The sequence below is a fragment of the Tetrao urogallus genome (genome assembly GCF_951394365.1).
Source record: "Tetrao urogallus genome assembly, chromosome: 21".
NCBI lineage: Eukaryota > Metazoa > Chordata > Aves > Galliformes > Phasianidae > Tetrao > Tetrao urogallus.
Window position 1 is genome coordinate 4471339 of NC_136834.1, and position 21900 is coordinate 4493238.

The 21900-nt window shown below is 48.0% G+C and overlaps 1 protein-coding gene across 1 annotated transcript in view; it reads right to left on the reverse strand.

Annotated features, from left to right (window-relative positions):
- Window positions 1-225: 225 nt before the first annotated feature.
- Window positions 226-21900, reverse strand: part of ACAP3 (ArfGAP with coiled-coil, ankyrin repeat and PH domains 3) — a gene marked incomplete at both ends in the record, with an annotated part of 63454 nt that continues 41779 nt past the window's right edge. The window contains 20 exons of the mRNA XM_079545447.1: window positions 226-373; window positions 481-591; window positions 750-859; window positions 1016-1236; window positions 1395-1487; window positions 3554-3655; window positions 4144-4248; window positions 4474-4688; window positions 5056-5150; window positions 5269-5338; window positions 5941-6149; window positions 6535-6646; window positions 7032-7132; window positions 7562-7613; window positions 10396-10508; window positions 17914-17925; window positions 18435-18509; window positions 18828-18923; window positions 19373-19417; window positions 21611-21794. Coding sequence (XP_079401573.1) covers window positions 226-373; window positions 481-591; window positions 750-859; window positions 1016-1236; window positions 1395-1487; window positions 3554-3655; window positions 4144-4248; window positions 4474-4688; window positions 5056-5150; window positions 5269-5338; window positions 5941-6149; window positions 6535-6646; window positions 7032-7132; window positions 7562-7613; window positions 10396-10508; window positions 17914-17925; window positions 18435-18509; window positions 18828-18923; window positions 19373-19417; window positions 21611-21794 — 2269 coding nt within the window. The remainder of the gene's footprint in view (window positions 374-480; window positions 592-749; window positions 860-1015; window positions 1237-1394; window positions 1488-3553; window positions 3656-4143; window positions 4249-4473; window positions 4689-5055; window positions 5151-5268; window positions 5339-5940; window positions 6150-6534; window positions 6647-7031; window positions 7133-7561; window positions 7614-10395; window positions 10509-17913; window positions 17926-18434; window positions 18510-18827; window positions 18924-19372; window positions 19418-21610; window positions 21795-21900) is intronic.

Sequence of the window (21900 nt, forward strand, 5' to 3'; positions counted from 1 at the left end):
CAAGAGTCTCCTACACAAAATCAACCATCCAGTAGTCAAGTATGAGAACTTCACACTAAGAGGAAAGACCCCATTCCTTCCTGCGTGCATTTCAACCCATATGCTCAGGCATCAAAAACAGACCAATCTGCTAGAAACACCAGTATACCAAGGATGGGGCTCTTGGGGCTTCCAAAAATCCAGCCCCATTTCAAGACAGCAAAGGGGGAGGTGGGGAAGTTGTCACTAACACTCATCTATATTAAGGCTGATGAACTCCTGTATACACTTCTTGTACTGGAGCTCAGTGGGGCTGTTGCTGGGATATTGACCTGGCTGTCCAAAGGGGCCCTCTGCTTCTCGCATTTCCTCATTCATTCGAGCCAGACGCAGCCTAGAGTGAAACAGGGAAAGCAAAGGGAGAAATGTTTAGTTACTTCTTCCTCCTGGTTATCTACAAGCAGCATTTCCACCTACAGGGAAGGTCCAGGCTGCACTTACAAGGTAACAATGTCTGCGTTGGCTGCCTGGACTGCAATACTGAGCGGGTCCTGCCCGTCACTGTCCACTGCATGCTGGTTTGCCCCTCGCTTGAGGAACAAGCAGACCTGGCTGCACAAGAGAAAGGAAAGACCATCAACAGAAATCCCACCTTCACAGGGCAGATTGCCTTCTTAACCACCGTTTGGGATGAAGATCCACCCAAAGCCCAGCTCTTTTGCCCACCCCAGGGTGATGGAGCAAATCAGAGCAGCGTGCAAAGGACTCACCCAGTATGTCCCATATACGTGGCGTGATGCAAGGGAGCCCGGCCTCTGCTATCTTTTTGGTTAACATCTGCCCCATTCTGCAGCAGGAATTCACAGGCTATCAAGGAGCCCTGGCAAGGTAAAGGGGAATTTCTCAATAAATCCTGCCAGCAGTATTGAGAGGATGCACAAGCCATACACCATACTGTATGTTGTCAGCGACCTCCAAACTGGAGCCAAGACCTCCCATTCCCAACCACAGCCTCCCGACCACGAGCACAACGTACCCCCATCACAGCTTGAACCAGAGGAGTTTTGTTTTCATCTTCATCATTCACCCAGTTGACCTCAGCACCGTGTGCCAGGGCTTCTGCCATGAGCGGCAGGTTTCGGGCCTGTGCTGCCTTGTAGATCAACAAGCCAGGATGCAGCTCCCTCAGGTCCTCCAGATCCGATGCCTCCTGTTCAATCTCTGCTTCTCCACTTGACTCCTCTGACACCTCACACTCTGAGGGGCAGGAAAGAGACAGAAAGACGTGACCCAAAAGCCTGGAGTTTCCAATTTGTACGTTTTCTGCAGGTCTTGGCACCAAATAATCATAACCATCCCATCTTCCCAGCTGTTCCCTACCCTACTTCCATCACCAGCCTGTTTGTGACACCCACCTTCCTCTGTCACGCTGTCCACCACAGAGCCAAACACCAGGATATCAGTGCTGCCATCTGTGCTTCCTCCAAGTCCGCTGTCACTGCTCAGACCTGCAGGGCCAACAGAAGAAAAGCCAAGGCCATTTTAATACCCGGGCATTCCAGCACCAGTCAAAGCTGAGACCACAAGGGAAAAGGGCTGTGCAGAGCATCACAAACACATTGCACCAGGTACTGCTGGCAAGGGAGAGGGAGACTTCTACCCCATTTAGCCCCACTCAGTAAAACTGCCCAAGGAAAAACTGCAAAGCCTTATGGTGTCCATGTCCCCACGTTGCCGTTCATGCAGGGATGCTCCAACACTGCCATGGCACTCTGGACTGTCGAGGACAGCACTTGCTGCAATCCATGAGGGACGCTGTGACGTAGACTGGAGCAGAGCAGCAGCAGAGACAACTTTGCAGCAGGTTGCACAGTGTCATAAGTAAATAAAGACACCCCTTTGCCTTCGCTGTTTATAACATCAGTTTCACTCTGTGCTTTCTCCAGAGCTTTTCAGTTGTTACTGAGGCATTTGCCAATTCGTTGCTCTTGATTACTGACCACGACTGGGCCAAATAATGCCAGTAGAGTGCATCTCAAACCAATCTCTTAAGGCATTGACCATTAGCTCTTTCACCCTTCTGTCTCCTCATGGAGCTTCACGCCTTCCCTGCTTGACTGGTAAAAGCTACAAGGCAGCTGATTCCACACAATAAGTGGTGTCACAAAGAGAAGAAGCAACTTGTCCAAGGACATGCAGTGTGTCAGTGGATGAGCAACTCTGTACCTTCTTGAACTCAGATTCAAAAGCAGTCAAGAGGATGAATGAAGGGAAGGAAGAATCAACGAGGAAACTGCCTCTGCAGAACAGGGATGGGGCATCATCTTTGCCCTGCTCCTTAGAAATGCTGGCTGGGTTCTGTGTCCTGCTCCATTTAGCGTGCCAGTGACTGTCAGGGTTCAGGGCATCTATCTTTTATTCATCCCAGAACTCAAGATGTGAAGTGCCCACGATTTACATTTACCTACACTCAAATCACTGTGATTAGAAAGAAAAACAAGCCAGGCAAAATGTTTCAAAAACATGAGTTGAGCAGTCACAGCAAAGAGTAAGAAGCCTGCAAGAACTGAAGAGCCTTGAAAACCAAAGCAGAACAACAAACCTCAACCTCAGGGCTGCCCAGAGAAACCTTCAAAGCAGCTAGATCTAAGGTACTAAATCAAGAAGGCTGTCTAAATAAATGCTACTGAAATTACAGCTCACAAGTAATACCTGCACAGCCAAGGCAGATAACAAAGACAGCACAGAAGCTAACAGACCTACATGCAGACTTCCCACTGCAGTTGCTCGGTGCTGTTGCACTTGTGCCATACTGACCACCACCACTGCTGAGCTTCATTCAGTGCTCCATAGGAGCTAAAGATTAGGACAGTGATGTCCACTAACTGATCCAGACGAGAATTGCATCAACTGTGAGGACAAAGGTCAGTGGGTTTCTTTCTCCGGTAGTGACATCGCCTATGGAAGATACAGGCTCACACCAATTTCTGCGGTGCTTGCACAGTCTTGATTCTGGCATCCAGATCCACAAAAGATGGATCCATTCACTGGAATGGACTGCCCAGGGAGGTGGTGGAGTCACCGAGCCTGGGGGTGTTCAAGGAAAGACTGGATGTTGCGTTGAGGGACATGGTTTAGTGGGAGCTATTGGGAATAGGTGAACGGTTGGACTGGATGATCTCTTGGGTCTTTTCCAACCTTGGTGATTCTATGATTCTATGATTCTATGAAAAGAATCTGAACTGAGCACTTGAGACCCTTCTCAGTTTCAGCAATTGGGAAAGCAAGTCTCTGAAAGCCATCGCACAGCATCTCACTCTGAAGCTAGGCACTCCAACAGCTGTCTGCCAGTGCAGCCAGGACCAAGACACGTCCCAGTGATGCTCAGCCACCAGCCTGACTGGCATCATTCAGAAGAAAGCTGGCTCAAATGTAGTAAAGCCTGACACCCGGAGCACGGATGGGCTCCAGTTGTTTGGTTGCAAGAAAACACATAACTGCCTCTGCTGCTTGGTTTGGAACAAGTAAAATTTGGGTGTCTCTTTTGCTGCTAGCTGCCAGAGCGTCACCTTACCTCCGTCCAGGAGGAACGGCATACCGCTCCCACCGGGACCAATGCCACTGCCACTCCATGGGCCACCTGTTAGCGGATGCTGCATAGAGATGTGGCTGGCACCTAGAGGAAGGTGGACGGAATATGAGGGGAGTTTGTCACAAACACAAAAAGAAAAATTGTCCGCAGTAAGACTTGCTTTTAAAAAAACAACACACACAAAAAAAAAACCACACCACGGGAAAAATAAAAATAAAAATTAAAAGCCAAAACTAAAACCAGAAAAAAAGTTGATGGAATGCATAGCCTGGAAGTCAAAACGTGGGGGAAAAAAAACCCCACCTACCAGAATGCGAACACCAAGGACTGATTGGATGGGATATTAAAATTATAAGTGCAATAAAAAGAGCAACGGGTTGGAGTTGTTAGAAGTAATTCCCCATCACTCTTCTCATATATTTACCCAGGATGTTTGTGATTTGGCCAGCTGAATGCCTCTCCAGTGAGGCCAATACCTTGCCTTAAGTCTGGTGCAATGCACATGCCTTAGAAGAGTTGGGAGGTAAAGCTTGCCAGAAGCAGGGCTACCTTCTTTCTTTCTTTGTACTTACTGCGTGGGCCAGAGCCAGCACCAGTGTCAAAGTAGGAGAAGAGAGAGTCCAGTTCATCAGGGCAAAAGAGGGAATCTCGACGGAACTTCCTCTCCAGCGTGGCTGCTGTTTGAGAGAGATTTGGGAACGAGCAGTTAACAACATGCAGATGAATGATGCAAGAGTTCTACAGCCACAATTAAACACGCTGAGCTGTGCGTCTCATGCTCTTGGTGCCATAACTGTACCCACACACACCACCAAAACACAAGGAGCAGACCACACTGCACAGCAAGTCATTCCAAAGCACTGAGAGCAGCCAGAGCCCTTCTCCAGCAGGGAGGTTCCCACCTGATGACAACATGGCTGGTGATGCGTTGCCCGCTTCGTGGCGGTACTTCCTCCGAGCTGTGGGTGCTTTTGTGGTGCTGTTGTTCCTCTGGCACTTCTTCACACACCAACGTCGAGGTTTCCGCTCGTTCTCTGCCAGAGCCTCTCCACTTGGTAGCTTCTTCAGGAATTTCTTCTCCACGTATTTCACCTTGATCCAGGCTTCCTTGTCCTGCCTAGGAGAAGAACAGCATCAAACCCTGCACAGGGTCACACCGCTCCCCTACAGCAAACAGCTACAAGTAGATGAGGCTGCTCTGGCTCAGCTCCTCAACCCTGCTTTGAGCCCTAAAAACCACTGAGGCCTGAATGAAAAAGGCAGAGATGCTCCAACCTAAAAACATTTCAAAGCAAAAGCGAGGAGTGCTGAGAGTGGAAGGGGCTGACCCAGACCACATCATGTCTTCAGTGAGAGTTTGGGCCCTCACCAAATGCCAGCCCCGCTGTCTGGCTTCCCAGATTGCTCAGAGTAGAGCTGAGTGTCAGTGGGGTTGTATAACTTTCCCCAAAGCTGGTAGGAGCAGTACATGCACTCAAACTCACCTGGAGCTCCCTGCTGTTGGTTTCTTAAGTCCCAGTTCTTCACATTGTGCCTCATAGATCTGATTCATGGTGCTGTTCCCCAGCTCGCACATCAGCTGCAATACAACCAGGAGAGAATGAAGTACTCAGGTGAGGAGTTACTCCTGCTACCAGGCACGACTGCCCTCCCTGCCCAGCATTTTCCACATTTTGGTGTTAAAAGCCAACACTCACTTTCAGTAACTCTGGCTCCCAGGAGTCCAGGGTGAGAGATCGGACTTTGGAGCAGTGGACACCTAGACTCCTTCAAAAGGAAGAAAACTGAAATGGTTACAACACCTCAAAAACAGAAATGATTGTAGAAGCTATTGTAGAAATGCTTAAGTGATATAAATCAACCCTGTTACATTATTCACATTAAAAGCTGTTCTTCTGTACTATTTATCTTTGAATCCTTCCATTCCACTTCCCTTGTCTTTACATCCCTAGTAAGGATTCCTTACTTGAGGTGAACATCACCAGTGTTTGATGGCTCATTAGTGTGTGCTGTTGATTGGTGATGCAGCAGTTCAGTTTGCTGGCAGAGGCAATGCTCAGAAGTGCAGTTATATATGGGTGGAATATGGATAAAACAAGTCCATAAACAACAAGTGCTAAATACCATCACTGCAGCCAAAATATTACTATTCAGGCTGTTTCCTGGTGTCCTTTGTTCTGGGTTACTCTGCAGCTACTATAAGTGAACCAGCACTGCAGACACACAGATGTTCCCACACACAGATGCTGCAGCAAGCAGCTACTTTTGCATCTGTACAAACATTATACACTATACACTCATCACTCAATCTCCACCTTCTTCTAGGAGCTTGCAATCTAAGCATCTCGCTGGCAACACGCTTAGAATACCTGTGGATACCAGAGCACTCAATGCATAGCAGAATGCCCAGGTTGATGCTGGCCCACCGGGGATCTGGCTGACCACAGTCACAGCACTGGTCGTTCCCAGGGATGCTCTGCACTCTTTGCAAGATGGTCTCCCCTTTCACATTGCGGTCCCGTGAGTCGGTAGCAGAATCAATGCTGCTAGTTGATGGGGAAGCAGTTCGGTCCAGTCTCTGCAAGGTACAAAAAGGGACTTAGGATTTGCAAAGCACTGTGGAAGGACCAACATCAGACCTTTGCATTGCAGAGGCACTCACAGGAAGCAATACCTGAAGAGGAATGAGCTACTGCTAGTCCAGTAAAAGGGTAAAGTCTCATTACTTTCTGTTACTGCCACAGGACTGTGCTTCACCCCTCCCAACTCTGGGAGTGCAGCTGCAGGCACACCTTTCCCTCGCATGCAGTTCATTATCACTGTTGCCTTTGAATTAGCAAAGCCACCAGCAAAAAGGGTATTTCCAAATGGTCTACTCAGCCACACCAAACACATCACAGCTCAGAAGCCCACTGCCAAGGCTCTGAGATCCCACTAGGGATCTTCCTTGCACCCTCACTCACTTCAATATAGTAGCTGTCAGGACTCTCCCGGTATGCAGAAGCAATGCTGGCTTGAACAGCCTGAATCCAGGCCTGACGCAGCTTCTCCGAGTCAGCCTGCAGCATGCAGCTCCTGGGAGGGAAAGCAGAGAGTAGGAAAGAATGTAAGGAGAGGATGCAAGTCTTGGTCAAAACTGTCCCACTTTGTCCTCACGTAGCCTTTTCAATGGAGGTGGCACCTTGATTTGACAGGCATGGGACAGAAATGAATGCAGCTATTTTGGAAAGACGACTGCTGCCAGTTTCACAGTCTGTATGGACGTTAGGTCTGCACAGCCTAGATACCAGCTTATGCTGATAACTGATGAACTTCATGGAGACTCTGAAAGACAGGCAGAGCTATCTGCCAGTCATCACTGAACAGATCAGGGCAGCATCTGTGCTCAAATCAAATTTGTAGCATTTCTATATACAGCCTACCAACCACGAGGATGACACAGGGAAGCCTCCAAACTTACTTGGTAGGTGAGACAACCTCAAAGCAGAACCTCCTCTCTATGTCTTCACATGGCTTGACAGTACAGAGCCGCAGGTCTTCCACCACCACCGTGAGGACATCCTGAAAGAGTGAGAACAGGTGGCTCCGTCAGCTCTCTGAATCTGTCATAATCAGCTTCTCAGAAACCTCCTCCCCAAACTCTGCTGGTTACCACATGCTAGGTCAAGAAAAAAAAAAGAAAAGAGCCAGCCCATCACAGGATAACTCTAGAGCAATAGGAGGGGGCTGTATAGGACCTAACAGTGGGACAACAAACACATGATACAGCTTACTAACATCACTAACTTCCTCTGTTGAATATGAGTATTTAGATCCCCACAAACACCATTTGCTGCTGCTTAGTTCTCAGCACCACCTAACCCTGAAGCACAACAGTGCCCACAACCTCTGACCCTATCCGACCCTCCTCATCACGGTGCAGAAATCCCCAGCAAAGCAGGACATCAGGTTGGCCAATCTGCCCAGTGTCACCTGGGAAGCCTCACTGACCTTTAGTTTTTTCTGGTACACCAGCTGGCTGTTCTGTATGGAGAACCACCTCCTGGGGGAAGACAGACAGACAGAGGTCAGAACAAGTGAACAGCAGACCTCAGAGAAGCTGAAAACAAGTGTCAAACTCACGCTTCTCCAATGCCCTCGTCGGAGAATAAATAACCAAAGGATTTACAGCCTTAGGAAATGACTGTTGGCATTGAGATACTGTGAAAGCAACTGTCTGAGATACATTGACGTGTACGAAGGAGGAAGGAAGGGAAGAAATGAGTTGGGCAGTTCATATTGCTACCTAGGATTTCTGGAGCAGAAGTCTGTGTGCACACTGGCCCCCGTGCAGGTAGAAGTCAGTGGGACACACTGCACTGGTTAGGGCTGGATGGACCTACACAGCAGGTAACCTGGTGTTTACTGGGAAGGTTGGATTGCTTGCACGTGCCACAGGCAGCGTGCCTCCTGCCTCTCCAAGCTGTCATAGGGAAAGCCAGAAATTCTTTGATATAATGAAGAAACTTCCAAGTGGCAAAAAGAAAAAAATATATATATATTGGAAAAGCCTGCTAACTGGCAGTGCTACAACCAGCGTTGGAAAAAATAATACAAACAGGTTGCACACATTGTTGTTCATACAGAACAAGCTACCTACCAGGCTGAGCTCTCAGTAGCCACTACAACCAACAGGATGCCAAACAGAAAGCCAAAGCTCCTGTTTGCTGTGGCTAGAGTAAGGACATGTGCGTGGGAAGGGGATCTGCCTTCTTAGGGGACCACCAGCTGCCAGCTTCCCATTAAGATACAAGTGACAGAAGGTCCAAATGATGCTGATATTAGAGGTAATTCCCTGGTGTCTTAATCTGCAATGCTAAATCCAGCCCTCCCAAGATGCTTCCTCAGTCCAAGATACAGCCTAAGATTTAGCAACCTGATCATCTTTCTGGAAGAAAGCACGGAAATATCCGAGCATAAATAGTCAGAGGCTTGCAGCAGGCTGGCAATTGAGCATGTATCACACTTGTTTTGCAAAGGAACTCGGTTCCCTGGGAAAATGAGATGAGACAGGGCTCTCTTTCCTTCGTCACTGCTGAAAGATTAAAGAGCGAGATAAAAGACATCAGTAATAAAGGATCTGACATGTCTGTGAAGAAATGGAAAGCGCAGGTAACTGGAGGCCATCCCACCTACGTGGGAACCCCTCTTGCTGAGCTCATCTGGTTCTGCATCTCCGATCTGCTGTGACAGCCACAGTCTGTGCTCAGTGAGCTCTGCTGCTGTCAGGTTTCTCTCTCTCAGGTTCTGGTTTCCACTCCTGCTCCTTGCAGCTGCCTTCTCCTGCTCTGCCACCCCAAGGAATCCATTGCTGTCTGGTGTTGGCTCCTAGCCTGAACCAAACAGGGGATTTTGCTGCTTCTACTGCCTGAACCCCACTCACGAGGGGGAGGCACCACCAGTGAGTGGCAGGGTGACAGTAAGAGGGTGATGAGTAGGTAGGTGACAGGAGCTGGGAGCTGCTGAAATGCCAGCAGATATGGCTGAGGGTGGGTGGGACTGAAGAGACTGAGATGACTGCAGGGAGGAGAGCAAGCGTGTGACTGGGATGCAGGAGGACACGGGGGTGGGGGAACAGCTGGGATTTGGGGGATTGGGAAAACTTAGAGCCTTTGACACAAGCTTTACTTCAGACATCAGGACAATCAGAAGGTCTCAGAGGTCTGTGTTCCCTCCAAGATAAAGTGTCCTACAGAGTGCCCCTTAAATTCTCGAGGTACAGGTCTCAGCACAAACCTGCCATGCTTTGGCATGACCTTCTCCTCTGCACAGATGTGTGGTGTGCAGTGAAAGCACACATGTCTAGGGACAGGGGCCATGCTTATGAAACATCAAGCAGGAACTTCTAAAAGGCTGATAAGACTGCAGCTACAATACGTTCCAGGTGAGCACTGAAATCCAACAACTGATGCACTGGGATGTAGCTGCTGCAGTAGTTTCTGGTTCCTTCAAATGCAAACTTAGTGCTTAAATGTCAGAGGATGAGACAGCCTGAGGGGTAAAAACGCTCTGAAAACATTCCAATCCAATTTAGCAGCACTGGAGCAAGCTTCAGGAAGGATTCACTGACCCAACCAATTCCAAGATGCAGTAATTTCAGATCTTCTCTCCATGCAAACGCAGGCAATTTCTGTGCATCCTACAGACCGTTCACTGAATCACTTAGTGTTTATTTATTCCAAAGTCTAATGACAGCATATTTCAACCCTGCTGTGGCATACAGAGTGTATCCCATAGCCAAGTGCAGGATCTGATAATATTACATCATTTCCCTGTTAAGCGACAGGAGGAAACGTGGGTCAGAAAAGCATTGATCTCTTGCATTACAAACTAATTGAAAGGGTTTGAATGCTCCTGCACAACCATCAATGAAACCCATTAACAATCTCAAGGGAAGCTAAACACACAAATATCAAGCAAGGCTAGAACATGAAACCTCTGCTTCCACTTTCCCAAGGTCTCTGGCAGCTCCTGACTGGTGCAGGCGCCATATGAGACCAGCATTCCTGGTGATCTATCAGCTGAAATATTTATAAGCAATTAAGAGCAGGGTCAGTGCTCAGACAGCCACCTCTCAGCTCCCAGCAGTAGTGCTAATAGTTCCACTCCTGCCTATTCCCCCTCCCACAACAGACAGGTAAAATACTCGTGGCTCTTTAAAAGCAAGCACGTCTCGCTGCATTACATATTCCTCTTAATTGCTATTAATTTACAACTTTCCTATGGCATTAGCTGTGTTCGGAGTCTTGGCCCTGATATCAAATGAAATATGAGGTATTACTCACCGATTCCATGTTTTGAAAGCATTGCTGGCTCTCTTGAAGAGGTAGCCTTCCATCACCACTCCATTTGGGGCATCGACATTAAACTCCACCTTTGAGTCATCATAGGAGAAGTCCTGCACATGGAAAGAGACTGAGGCTCTAACACGGCTGCATTCCCCAGATGGAGATGAGCCTGTTGAAAGCATAAAGAAAGAAACCTATGCCAAGATTGTGAGGTTCAGGCAGAGCTCTCTCTCACAGCGCGCTCCTTTGCTGTAGTGGGCTGCAGCCATGAATAGCAGCCAGGAACAATCCTCATTGCAGCAAGCTTATCCATCCCTATTGGTGGAGAATGTGCTATATATGCTGCGTTTCCCACTCTGGTAGCTGATAAGGAGAAAGGCAGGTAGCTCATTATTGTGAGAATTCAAAGTTGCCAATATCTGGGGCAGTCTGCAGTGTGAAGCATAGGGACGGAGGTGCTTTTCATTGGCAAAACATAGCAGCAGTGCTGACTCTCCTGCAAAGGGCCAGGAACAAGAGCAAAGCCCATCTGTGCACGAGGAAAACAGGCATGAAGCTTTCCAGAGGGGAAGCAAGACTTATCAATTCCATTTTCATTACCTATCATCATCCCCCATCTCCAATTTGCACTCACATGATTCTCTATGCTATGCTACCCATCAGAGCTAATTTGTCAGGTTTGGCACTGATTCACCAGATAGATCTCATGGATTCTGACAGCTGCTGAGCAAGACACAGAGCAGAGAGGAATAGCAGCTGCTCCTGCAGAACATGGGATTCTTCTCCCTGGGCTACATCTGCCTCCTTGTCCAGAGAATCTAGGTCAGGAAACCTAAACAACTTCCCCCAACCTGGGAAACTGAGGCACATCTCTCCTACGTGCGCTCCATCCACACCTCCCTCTTGAGAGGGAATGTTTTCCCCTGCACACCCTGGTCCAGAGACCTGGCAGCACGGTGCAAAGCAGCCCCATTAACCTCAGTGCCTTCCCCAGCTCAGCACACGAAGGCCTTCGCGATGCTGCGTTGCCAGGCAACGTGCACTTCACTCTCATTATGATGAGTTATTTTCACGTTCAGAGATGCCAGCTTGCCTGGGAGGTGTCACAATCAGAAGAATACTGATACAGAAGGAGGAGATATAATGGGACAGGACTGAGTCATCCCTTGGAAAAACAGCATGATGCCCAATTATGCACTAGAAACTCTGCTGTAAGGCACACAATTAAAGGAGGTCTGCTCAGCCCCAAATTTTCTTGCCATAAAGGAGTAAATCCCATTGGGGGGGGGGGGGGGGGGGTCTCTTCTGCTGATGTTCTTTGTGTACATATTGCAAACAAAGGCTAGAGGAAATTTTCCTCTCTATATCATAGAATGGCCTGGACTGAAAAGGAGCACAATGCTCATCCAGTTCCAACCCCCTGCTGTGTGCAGGATCACCAACCAGCAGCCCAGGCTGCCCAGAGCCACATCCAGCCTGGCCTTGAATGCTTGCAGGGATGGGGCATCCACAGCCCCTAACTTGTAACCATCGAATGTGTGATTTTCATAGAGCTGCTCCCAAGTAAGAGCAGCTTCTATCAATGTGATGAGAATCTGCTCTATTCTATAAACCACACAAATGTCCAAAGATCTGTTGGGAAGCACTCAGTATAAGGTAAAACCCTTCCAAGGGCACCTTACAAATGACATTTTGTGGAACGGGTACAAAATAGAGGGGAGGATCTGAATTTAATCATGTGATTTCAATTGTCCTCATCTAATCACAGGGTAGGAGGGTAAGGAGGATGTACTGCTGATGAGAGCAGGAGGAACAGATGGGCCACGTGCGTCAGAGTAAATCCACTGGAAGTCAGGGGAGTGGAGCCAGGTGTGCCTTTAACTTATATTTCTGCCTGTGTAATTCCAGAGCAATGCCACTGTTGTCAACAGAGCTACTGGAGGACAGGATATGCCCAGCAGACCCTAAGCTGGATTTGTAAAGCAGGATGAAACCAGGGGAGAGCTGAGGGGTAAGGAGCTATCAGCCTCTTATCCTAGGCACCTTCCAGTCTGATCCTCAGGGGGCAGCTTGCTCCATTCCATCACACCCTGCTGGGAAATGCATCAGATCATTGCTGTAACACCACACTGAAGGACAGCCCAAATGCAGAAGGGAGGGGAAAAAAATAATCCCGAGTTTATCCCCTGATTGATGTCATTTCTCCTTTTCAAAGGCTGAAAAGAAAAGGCACAGAAATGGCTCATGGAGCCAGAAGGTAAAATCGTGGCTGGACTCAGGATGGTTTCAGGCATCCACCATTCAGACAGCTCAACCCTAACTGTCAGAGTTCCATCCAGCACATCAGAGCGAGCTTCAACTACAGGCTCCAATGACACATTCCTAGGCAGACACTTATACAGAGAGCTTTCTTACACAACCACTGAAAAGAGGAGTCACCAGAACATCTATTGATACCTCACATGCACGCATTTGGAATCCAGCTGGGAGCCAGCTTAGAAAGCTAAGATCATCCTCCCAGTGGTGTTGAAACAGCATGGTGGTGTGGCCATAGCTGAACACAGCCAGATGTGACAATGAATCCCCTTAACAGAGGGAGAGCTGCCATTAAATGGCCCAAAGTCTGTTTTATTCATTGACACAAAAAGATTTTAATCCTGTTAGTTCTGGGAAATAAGGCAGAGTCCTGGCTGAACTGATGCCAAGCACATCAGAAAGCCTGTTAGCCCTTCTTGCAAGGCACAAGCACAGCAGGGGCTGCCTGGCTGCAGGTGGAACGAAGGAATAGGAACTTTTCCCCATTACACAACACCTAGAGCAGCTTGCTTCCACTTTAAAAGACCTGACGAAGCAGAGTGAGAGCACACAGGTATGCTTTCCCTTGGGCCCTCTTTCCCATTTCCTGCTATGCATTTGGCTTTAATGCATGATTGTCATAGACAGCTTTTTCCCTGTTTCTTCCCATCATTGCTATGTATTGCTCTGTCTGCTCTGAATGACTCGGGACTGATTTATTAAGTCTGCATTGAGGACCTCACTGTCTCTGCAACATGAAAAATAGAAGCTCAGCACAGAAAAGCCATCCTAGATTGAGATCTGAATGGCTTCAGCTGCAACTGCAATGCGATCACAATTACAGACAGCAGGGACACACTGGATCACACCTTGGTAAAAGAAACCCACTGTCTTCCAAAATAAGCAGCCAGGTCTCTGCCATCATCTGCTTCCCTTTTATTTCAGCCACTTTCAATGAATCACACCGGCTCCAACATCCCCTCCCCATCCCCTCAGCCTGAGCTTACAAACAAAGCTGCTTGGGAACAGATATGCTAGAAGCCACGCTGGTTTCCATGGGAGCACACCGACTGCTGCTGAAACAGCAATGAAATAAATCCCAAGAGTCACATCCAGAGGGACGTGAAAAAGGACATTACTGGAGACACTCAAACCAGGAAAAGGTAAGCAAAAAACCCAACACATGCAAGCACAAGAAGACCAGGGAAAGAAAACAGCACTGTTTCAAGGCTGCCTCTCAGCCCTCTCCACTACCAACTCTCCCATCCTTAGCGGGGATGCATAGGGATGCTGGTGCTGCAGACCCAGCCAAGCTCTTCCGCTTTCTCCCATGAGACCAGCATTTCATGCATGGGAAATGGCTGAAATTCAACACACCTCCAGCATCACAGATTTAATGTGAAGAGTGAAGATGTCCCCCATCTCCCTGGATGCTTTTGGCAGGGGAGTGTTTTCTAAGTAAACAGCCCTGCCTACGAGCTGCTCCCTGAGATAGGAAGGTCTTGTTTCTGCCCACTTCGTGGTATCTTATATGGTATCAATTGAAATAAAATAACAGCACGTGACAAATGCTTTCCCTCATAGAAAATAAAGGCTTTATCCAAAAGTGCCCCTTATTTTTTTGTTAAGTAAGAAAGGACGCTCGCTATTTAACAACTACATTACGTACACCCATGCACAGAACAGAACTTCTGAGCTAAATGAGAAGCTGTGGGACTGCTCAGCTCTGATTCCAAGGATAGCAGAACTGAGAGGAATATTCACAGCCCCTAAGGATGCACACACCCCCTTCTACACAAAACTGGTGCATGCACATTCTGTTCTCTTCTGGTGCCCAAATATATTTCGAGCCTTTCTCTATCTGGCTATTTTTACCTTGTATATATACTGTGTACGACCCAAGGCATCCTCCAAAGCAGATGGAATTTGGAGACCTCCCCCATGTATATCCCCATTCTGCACAGTCAGTTTTCACTCATTACAGCCAAACCCCATCTACAGTCTTTTTGTTTCTTGAATTTCCTCTCACCAAACAACCCCCCCCTGCTCTGCAGCTTGCCAGCAAATGATGCTTAGAGATCTGTACCGTGTCCTAGCCTTTTCCATGCCACAGACAGAACTAAGCATATTCATTCCCCTGCAGTAATAAAGCTGTACTTAGGTCGTATCACACAGCCCTATAGGCACACCCCTTGCACCCCCCAGGGAAAAGCGCCCCCTGAACTTTCTCCCCAAGTTAAACCAAAGCTGCAGGAGTCTCCTTACCAGGAGGTATTCAAGCCTGCTGAAAATCTTCATGATGCCAGCTGTAAGGGAGGCTCTGCAGGGAGCAGCTGCGTCCTCTCTCCGTTCGCTCTCTTAGAGCAGCATCTCTGCTAAGCACCGTGGGCTGGCAGGAAAGGAGGGATTTCTTTTTCAGCCCCTTCTCCTTTACCCCTCCTACTCCTTTTTGGGAAGCAGTAAGCTCTGCCGTTGGCTCCCGTCAAAGCAAGGGGCACCAGGCGGAGGAAGCCTGCTGGCCTCTGGGGACCACCTGCCTGCCGCCTCCCCGTGCCTCCCATTCACAGTCAATCAGCTTAGAGCAAGGGCTAATTACCATACAGCTGTCAGGGAGGCACAGAAGGGAGCGGGAGAAGCCAAGCAGCACAGAGCAAGGTTGACAGAAAGATGCTCACCGAATGTCCCCTGACCTTAACAGCCTCATTTGCTCTCGGCAGGGTCTGCTTCCCCCAGCTCCAGGAGCAGGGCCACCCTACGGCCAGCAATCCCACCCCTGTTCCCAGGGCAGCCACCGAAATCTGGGTGGTGAAGCACCATATGGCCCCTGGTTTGTTATCTACCAGCTGGGCTAAATGAGGCAGAGAGCTCTGCTTTGGCACTCCTTCCCCTCCCAGGCAAACCAGCAACAGAAGCACAATTGCTTCCTCCTTTTCTCTGGACCAGGGAATTGGCACAAGCCTAAAAGGAGCTTCTGTGCAGTATCATATTCTTCTACTTCCACAGACTGGCCTGCCAGTTTTGCTGAAGTGTTGTAATTCCACCCCATTTCCCATCGGAAGAGTTTCCTAGGCTTCCGTTCCAGCTGTGAGCCCCAAATTTTCCTCCTTCAGTGGTCCTACACAAGCCCCTGTGCTTTTGTGCATCCGCCTGAAACAAGTGAGCCCACGTGCAGATTCATTCCATGTGTGGTTTCAGAGTGTTTTTATTTCAACGCTTAAGAGATAGGGGAAGCAACAAGATTCTCTCCCCAGCTTTTGCACAAATTTCTCTTTTAAGGCAGCCTTTCCACTCCTGCATCCCAAGCACACAAAAGAAGCATCCCCAGCCTTCCCATTAAAACTCATTCTCCCGTGGTACAAAGAGGAAACTTGTATTTATGGTAGCCTATAAAGACAGATCCATCCCTTCCTCTTGCTGATTTTATTGGCACCCTTTTAGCATACGTGAGCATTATTTTCATATGGTGAGGCTGCAAATGGAGCTGTAAGGGTTTAGAACTGGGAAAGCAGAGAGGGCAGCAGTTAAGATGACAGTTGGAAATGATAGCTGCTCTGGGAATCTACACAAAAGGGGACAGATGCTCATGCAGGAAAATTGGGCAAGGGGAGGCAAAAGCAAAGGCACCTGAATTCCAGTATCAAAACAAATAGTCGAGATTCATGCTGAGTTTCTTTCCTACCAAAATTATTTTAATTAGAACAGTGAAAGAAAATGACTGCTTTCTTAGCTTGGCTCTAAGGCTGCCCTCGCACAGCTGCCTAAAGATAACTCAGTGCAAAAGGCTCTGCCTTCAGAACTGCACAGCCCTCCCATCCCCAGGAACGCTCCAAAAAGCATTATTCACACTAGATTCCCTCCCTTCCTGCTGTACCTATCATGCTGCTCAGAAAGACAACGAGGAGAAAAGATGCTTCTCCCACTCCTCCCTAGTAAAGTACAACCAAGTCTCCACATTTTTGCAGAGAGCAGAGGATACCCCTGGGTTTGGCAGGGCTGAGCATGAAGGCACGCATTCAGACACGTGCTGTGCTCTCTGTGGAGGTGGTGAGATGCTCACCAGATGTGGAGTGCCATGTTCCTCTGCTGTGGGAGCAAATCAGAGCAGCCAAAAAGCAGCCCATCACACTGCCAGGCAGGAAGGTTTAAACTCTACATTGCAGCAGGGATGTTCAGTTCCCTTGCAAGCTCATGCACACGGGGAGCCACAACTCCATGCATATGCACCCTAGTGAAAAATAAGTGCTTGTTCTCCTTCTCAGAGCCTGACCCCTGCTTTATTCCCTGCTAGTCCATTCAAAGCCACGCAGTATAAAGAGATTAAACTGAAATGCATTGCACCAGAGAGACCTTCTGCAGTCCCCTGAATGAAGTCATCTCTCCAGCAGCGTCCCCAGGGGGATGATGAAGAGTTCACAGATGGGTTTTCCCCTCCCTCAGAACACTTAACCACAGGGAGCACACACACAGGATGATTCACAGGGGATGTCTGTCATTAGCTTTCAAATCCAGTTATGTTTCCATTTCATGGCTTATGACATTTTTGAGAGAGCATTAGAAGGAAAATAAAGGGCACTCCGTTTTGTCCTGTTGCAAACTATTGATCCACAAAGTGCCTGCCAGATACAGATTCCTGAACGATTCCTTCTCAGGGCTTGGTTCACAAACATTTCTCAGGGCTCTCTGAAATTCCCTAATACTGTGCATGGAGACGTTCTGTAATCACAGGAAAAGAAGAGAGCAGGGGGAGCTCCTATGTTTGGTCAACTCTTACATTCCAGAGTGCCCAAAATACAGGAGTACAACTTGCATAACACCTATGGCATGCCTTCCTGTAGCAGCCAGCAAAACCAAAAGGCTGGACAACAGCCCTAGTGATGGGCAGCTCCAAAGCTTGGATCTAATGTCCAGAAACAAGTCAGGTTTGAATTCATACTGCTAGTTATCTACAGACAGCCTTATTCTTTCTCCATTGTTACACTCCAATCTACTTGAGCTCCTATTCTACTATTAAGAGAACTGAAAACAGCTTTGAGGAGAATTAAACGAAACTCATTTGAAACTGGGCTTTAAAATTTCATCTCCTGTGTTTATGTTATAGCATTAAACCCGCTGCAAAGTTTCTTTGTTTTGCTTTCAATGAAGGATTTTGTAAATATCCAGAGCAGCAAAGTGCTAATTCAGAGAAATAGAGATGCTGACAGAAGAAAATGTGGTACTCACCTGCAGGAGGGTCTGCAGGAACATGTCAGTAACCCATGAAAGAGAAGGAAAATGAAAAAAAAATCAGTTATTTTCTACAAGGATTTTAGATTGTTGGCCAAATGAATGGTCTGGAAAATCAGAGCCTACATTAACCAAAGCTGCATCCCTACTGAAGGCTCATACTTGCTTCATAATAAACCCTAGTAGCTCCCTAATCATGGTGGTTCTTCCCAATTACAGCAGGTGGGAGCACACAGAGCGAGTTACCATGGCTCATGTCTATGGGTACCAAAAAAAGTGCATTCATGAATTCTTTTGCTGGGTGATTTAATAAAGATTCTGGCCGTCTGGGCTGGGCATTCAGACACGTTGCTACAGTGCTTCCTAACCACAGGGCACAGGGCTTTGATGGGGAACTGAACTGGACACACATGAACAGAGAAGTGTCAGAAGGGATGTGCTGGCACTGCAGTAGCTGGCATTCACAGGTCTTGCCAGACAATGCTTGCACACATCAAGCTGCAGCCCCCAGAACTCACCCTCTGCTGTATCATTGCATGCTTATGCTCCATCTCTCTCTTCTCCACTGCGGAATCAATCACCAGCTGGTCCAGCTAAAGTTGGGGAGAACACAAAGGAGAATTATGAGCTTATGAGTCTATCTCTACAATGCTGCCCTACGGCTCTACCAAGCCTTCCCAAAACTGTAAGCCCTCACAAGAGGAGAAAAGGGCCCCAGACTGCGTTTGGTTGGGCACTGGAAGTTACAGTGGCTCCTGGCTGCTACCCAACTGCACAGCAGAGTGCATCCATCAAGCAGCTCAGATGCTCTGTCCACTCCATGATTACCAACAGCTGAATGGGAACAAGGACATCCTTTCAGGACAGAAGGGTGTAAACGGGCAGATTGAATCAGATTCTCTATCCCTCACCTCTGTGGCAAGCTTCTTCATGTAGGGATCCAGCTCATGGAGAAGACTGTAGCCCTGCTGGAAGAAGGTGTACTGGGCGTGCATGAAGGACAGCATCTGGGGAGAGAAATAAAAGCAAGGTTGGAAGAGGACAGCATGAGGAGTTCTTAACCCTGACTTCCCACAGAGAACATCCCCTCAAGGCACAGCTCTAACACTTTCCTTTCCCAAACCAACTTATTCACTACGTGCCTCTCCCTCTTCTCTTCTTTCTTCCTCTCACAAATCCTTACACACTGCCAGGTAACCCCTGTCTTGAGCACAAAGCACTGAGAGCAGCATCCTTCACCCCTCAGAGCACCCTCTGGGTCAGGGCTGTGAAGTACTGCTCTGGGCCTTCAATCTCCCCTCTCGTTAGCATACCTGCAGCCCCCGAGCAGTCCCAGACAGACAGAATCTCCAGGGCAGACCGAGGAGTTGGTATGCTGACCCATGCAACCTGAAATGGAGAGGGCTGCCTTTCATTGAGTCACTGAGAGCAGCCAGAGAAAACACAGAGCCCTTACCGCATCCAGTATCTCAAACTTCTTCTTGGCCTGCAGGACATTGATCTGTGAAGGGATCAAGATAAGACTCTCAGCATCAGCAGCATTAGGCAGTCCAATATGGGGATTTAAAATGGAACAACTTGTTGCAGTGCCCCTAGCAGCAAAACAGAGACTATTCAAGGACAGTACTAGAAAGCCAGCTTCTGAAAAGCAAGCTCTGGTAAGTTCCAGATGAAATAAAAAGGATGATAGCACAGAAGTTTTCTGATCTATCGATTGAGATCTCTGCCAGATGCATGTTTGTACATAAGCTGACAACAAATAGTGACTCCGGAGTCTCATTTGGCATCACATGAAGGATGTGTTTAATCCATCAGGTCACTGGGGTGATTTCCCTTTGCAGGCTGAGAGGAACCGGCGCAGCATCACAGGCTTTTTAATAAGCATAGTGGAGCCTGTCATGAAATTGTACTGCAGTGGGCCTATGTTCTCAGTGTACAGACCCTTTGCATGCTTTTTTCAGGGAAAAGTGCCTGGCTGACAGCCCCAGAGATCCCTGCAGCCCCTCCACACTGAAGCAGCAGTGGTTCAGGATGATCTGGGCCATGGCCAATGCTCTTGGGCTCCTGGGGTGTGGAAGAAGAGGCCTGCTTCATGAAAGGAAAAACATCCTCAAGGTTTAAAAACAAGAGATAAATAAATGTGAAAGGCTGAGAACTCACCTACTTCAGCACCATTTCAAAACTGAAAAAGAAATAGCTGGTAGCTGCATAGCACCTTGCCCACAGACCCCCCCCCACAAGCGATGCTGGTAAGCTTAAAGTGCTGCAATTAGCACTGAAAAACACTGTCAGCTGTAGCAGAAGGTTTCTATGGGGTTTCAGCTGTGTCACAAACTATGCTCCCGTGACAGACAGTCAATTCTAGTGTTAATAACTCACTTACAAATGCAGTATCAGTTTGCTCGAAAGCATTAGGCTTGCAGTAAGTTCATTTTTGCTGTGAGCCAAGCCATTCCTTTTCCCACATATTTGAGCTGGGATTTGTGGCCAGCAATCTTGCTGCAATTTGGGTAATTAATTAAAAGAAATTGCCCCTCAGTTGTGCGGCCACTCAGGTTCAGGAAAAAGAACTTGACACAAATATACAAGAATACAATTAAAACTCTCTTCAGTACATCCTTAATTAAACACCAAAGAATGCCTGGGCAGCTTTGTATCTATGCTCTTCAGAACTAACAGATTTAGATTGGTACCTTGCAGTAGGCCAACAGGGAAATTTCCCCAGGTTTGGATCAGCACATTAAAGAAACTCTTCATCAGTGGGAGAAATGGCATTTGACAGAGTTTACCAGAGTGTGACCTGAACAGCAAACGCTTTCAATCATCCTAGATGCAAAGACTTGTAGTCCTAGAGGAGTGAAGACATGCATGATTTATACAGCAAGAGGAAAGCATTGCTTTTCCAGCTGCAAGCCACAGCATGTGACATCAGGGACCAACCCATGGTCAGACAGAGCATGTTGGCAGATGGTCCCCGTTTGGTGCTGCAGGAGTGACAGTGGAGCCACACGTGGATCAGTAAACACAGTTTGCTTCCTATGCCCACTGCCCAGAAGGACAGACCTGATGTGAAGCCTATGGGTGACTCAAAGAAAAATCCTTCATCGTTCTGGGTGCAGCAAATGAGTGCCCCTGCGTGAAATCTGCCACTGGGAAGAGAAATTCCATCTAAGGAAGCTTTTAATTTCTTACTGAAAAGGGATTGAGATTTTCCTTCTTATTTTTGCTGTAACATTTTTAGGAAGGAGAACATATATGCACGTAGTCGTGTCAGAGCCATGCAACGACAAATATATGTCAAAACAATGACAGTGGCTGAAGGCTTGGGGAAGAGTCTCTCTTCTAGCACTCATACCCTCATTCTGTGGCTATTTCAAGCAGACAGCCTTTCACAGAAATAGGCTGGATTATGGGTTATGACAAAAGGCAGCTCAAAGAATCCTGGAACCTACTGCAAAGTGATGGCACAGCTACGCCAGGAACTGGAGCAAACCTTGCTGCTTTCACACACCCTCACACACCAATTCCAAGGATGCCCTGAGGACAAAGGGCAAAACATTCCACGAATTGGCAAGCCAAAACACTTCTGAACCCCATTTCTTCTCACCCATCAATCTCTAGGGCAGATTTAGCAACCTGCCTGTGATGCTTCGTTCTGGGAGATGCAGCCATAGCAGGGGGAGCAGACACCAACCTGCAACACGTAGTCGAGGGCCAGATGCCGAAAACATTTTCTGGTTATGGTCAGGGTTCCTGTTGCCTCCTCCACTTCATGGGGTTTGTGCCGAGGCGCCTGGGCGTTCTTCACCAGTGAAATCTCCATGTCTTCTCTCACCTTGTCAAACTGTTTCTTGGTTTCCTTGAATTTCCGGACATCACTGAAACCCAAAGAAGTCGAGATGGTGGGAATCATTGTTACACCACAGGCAGAATATTGCTGATAACAGCCGAGCAGGGGGGGATGGAACCAGGTGCACGACGATC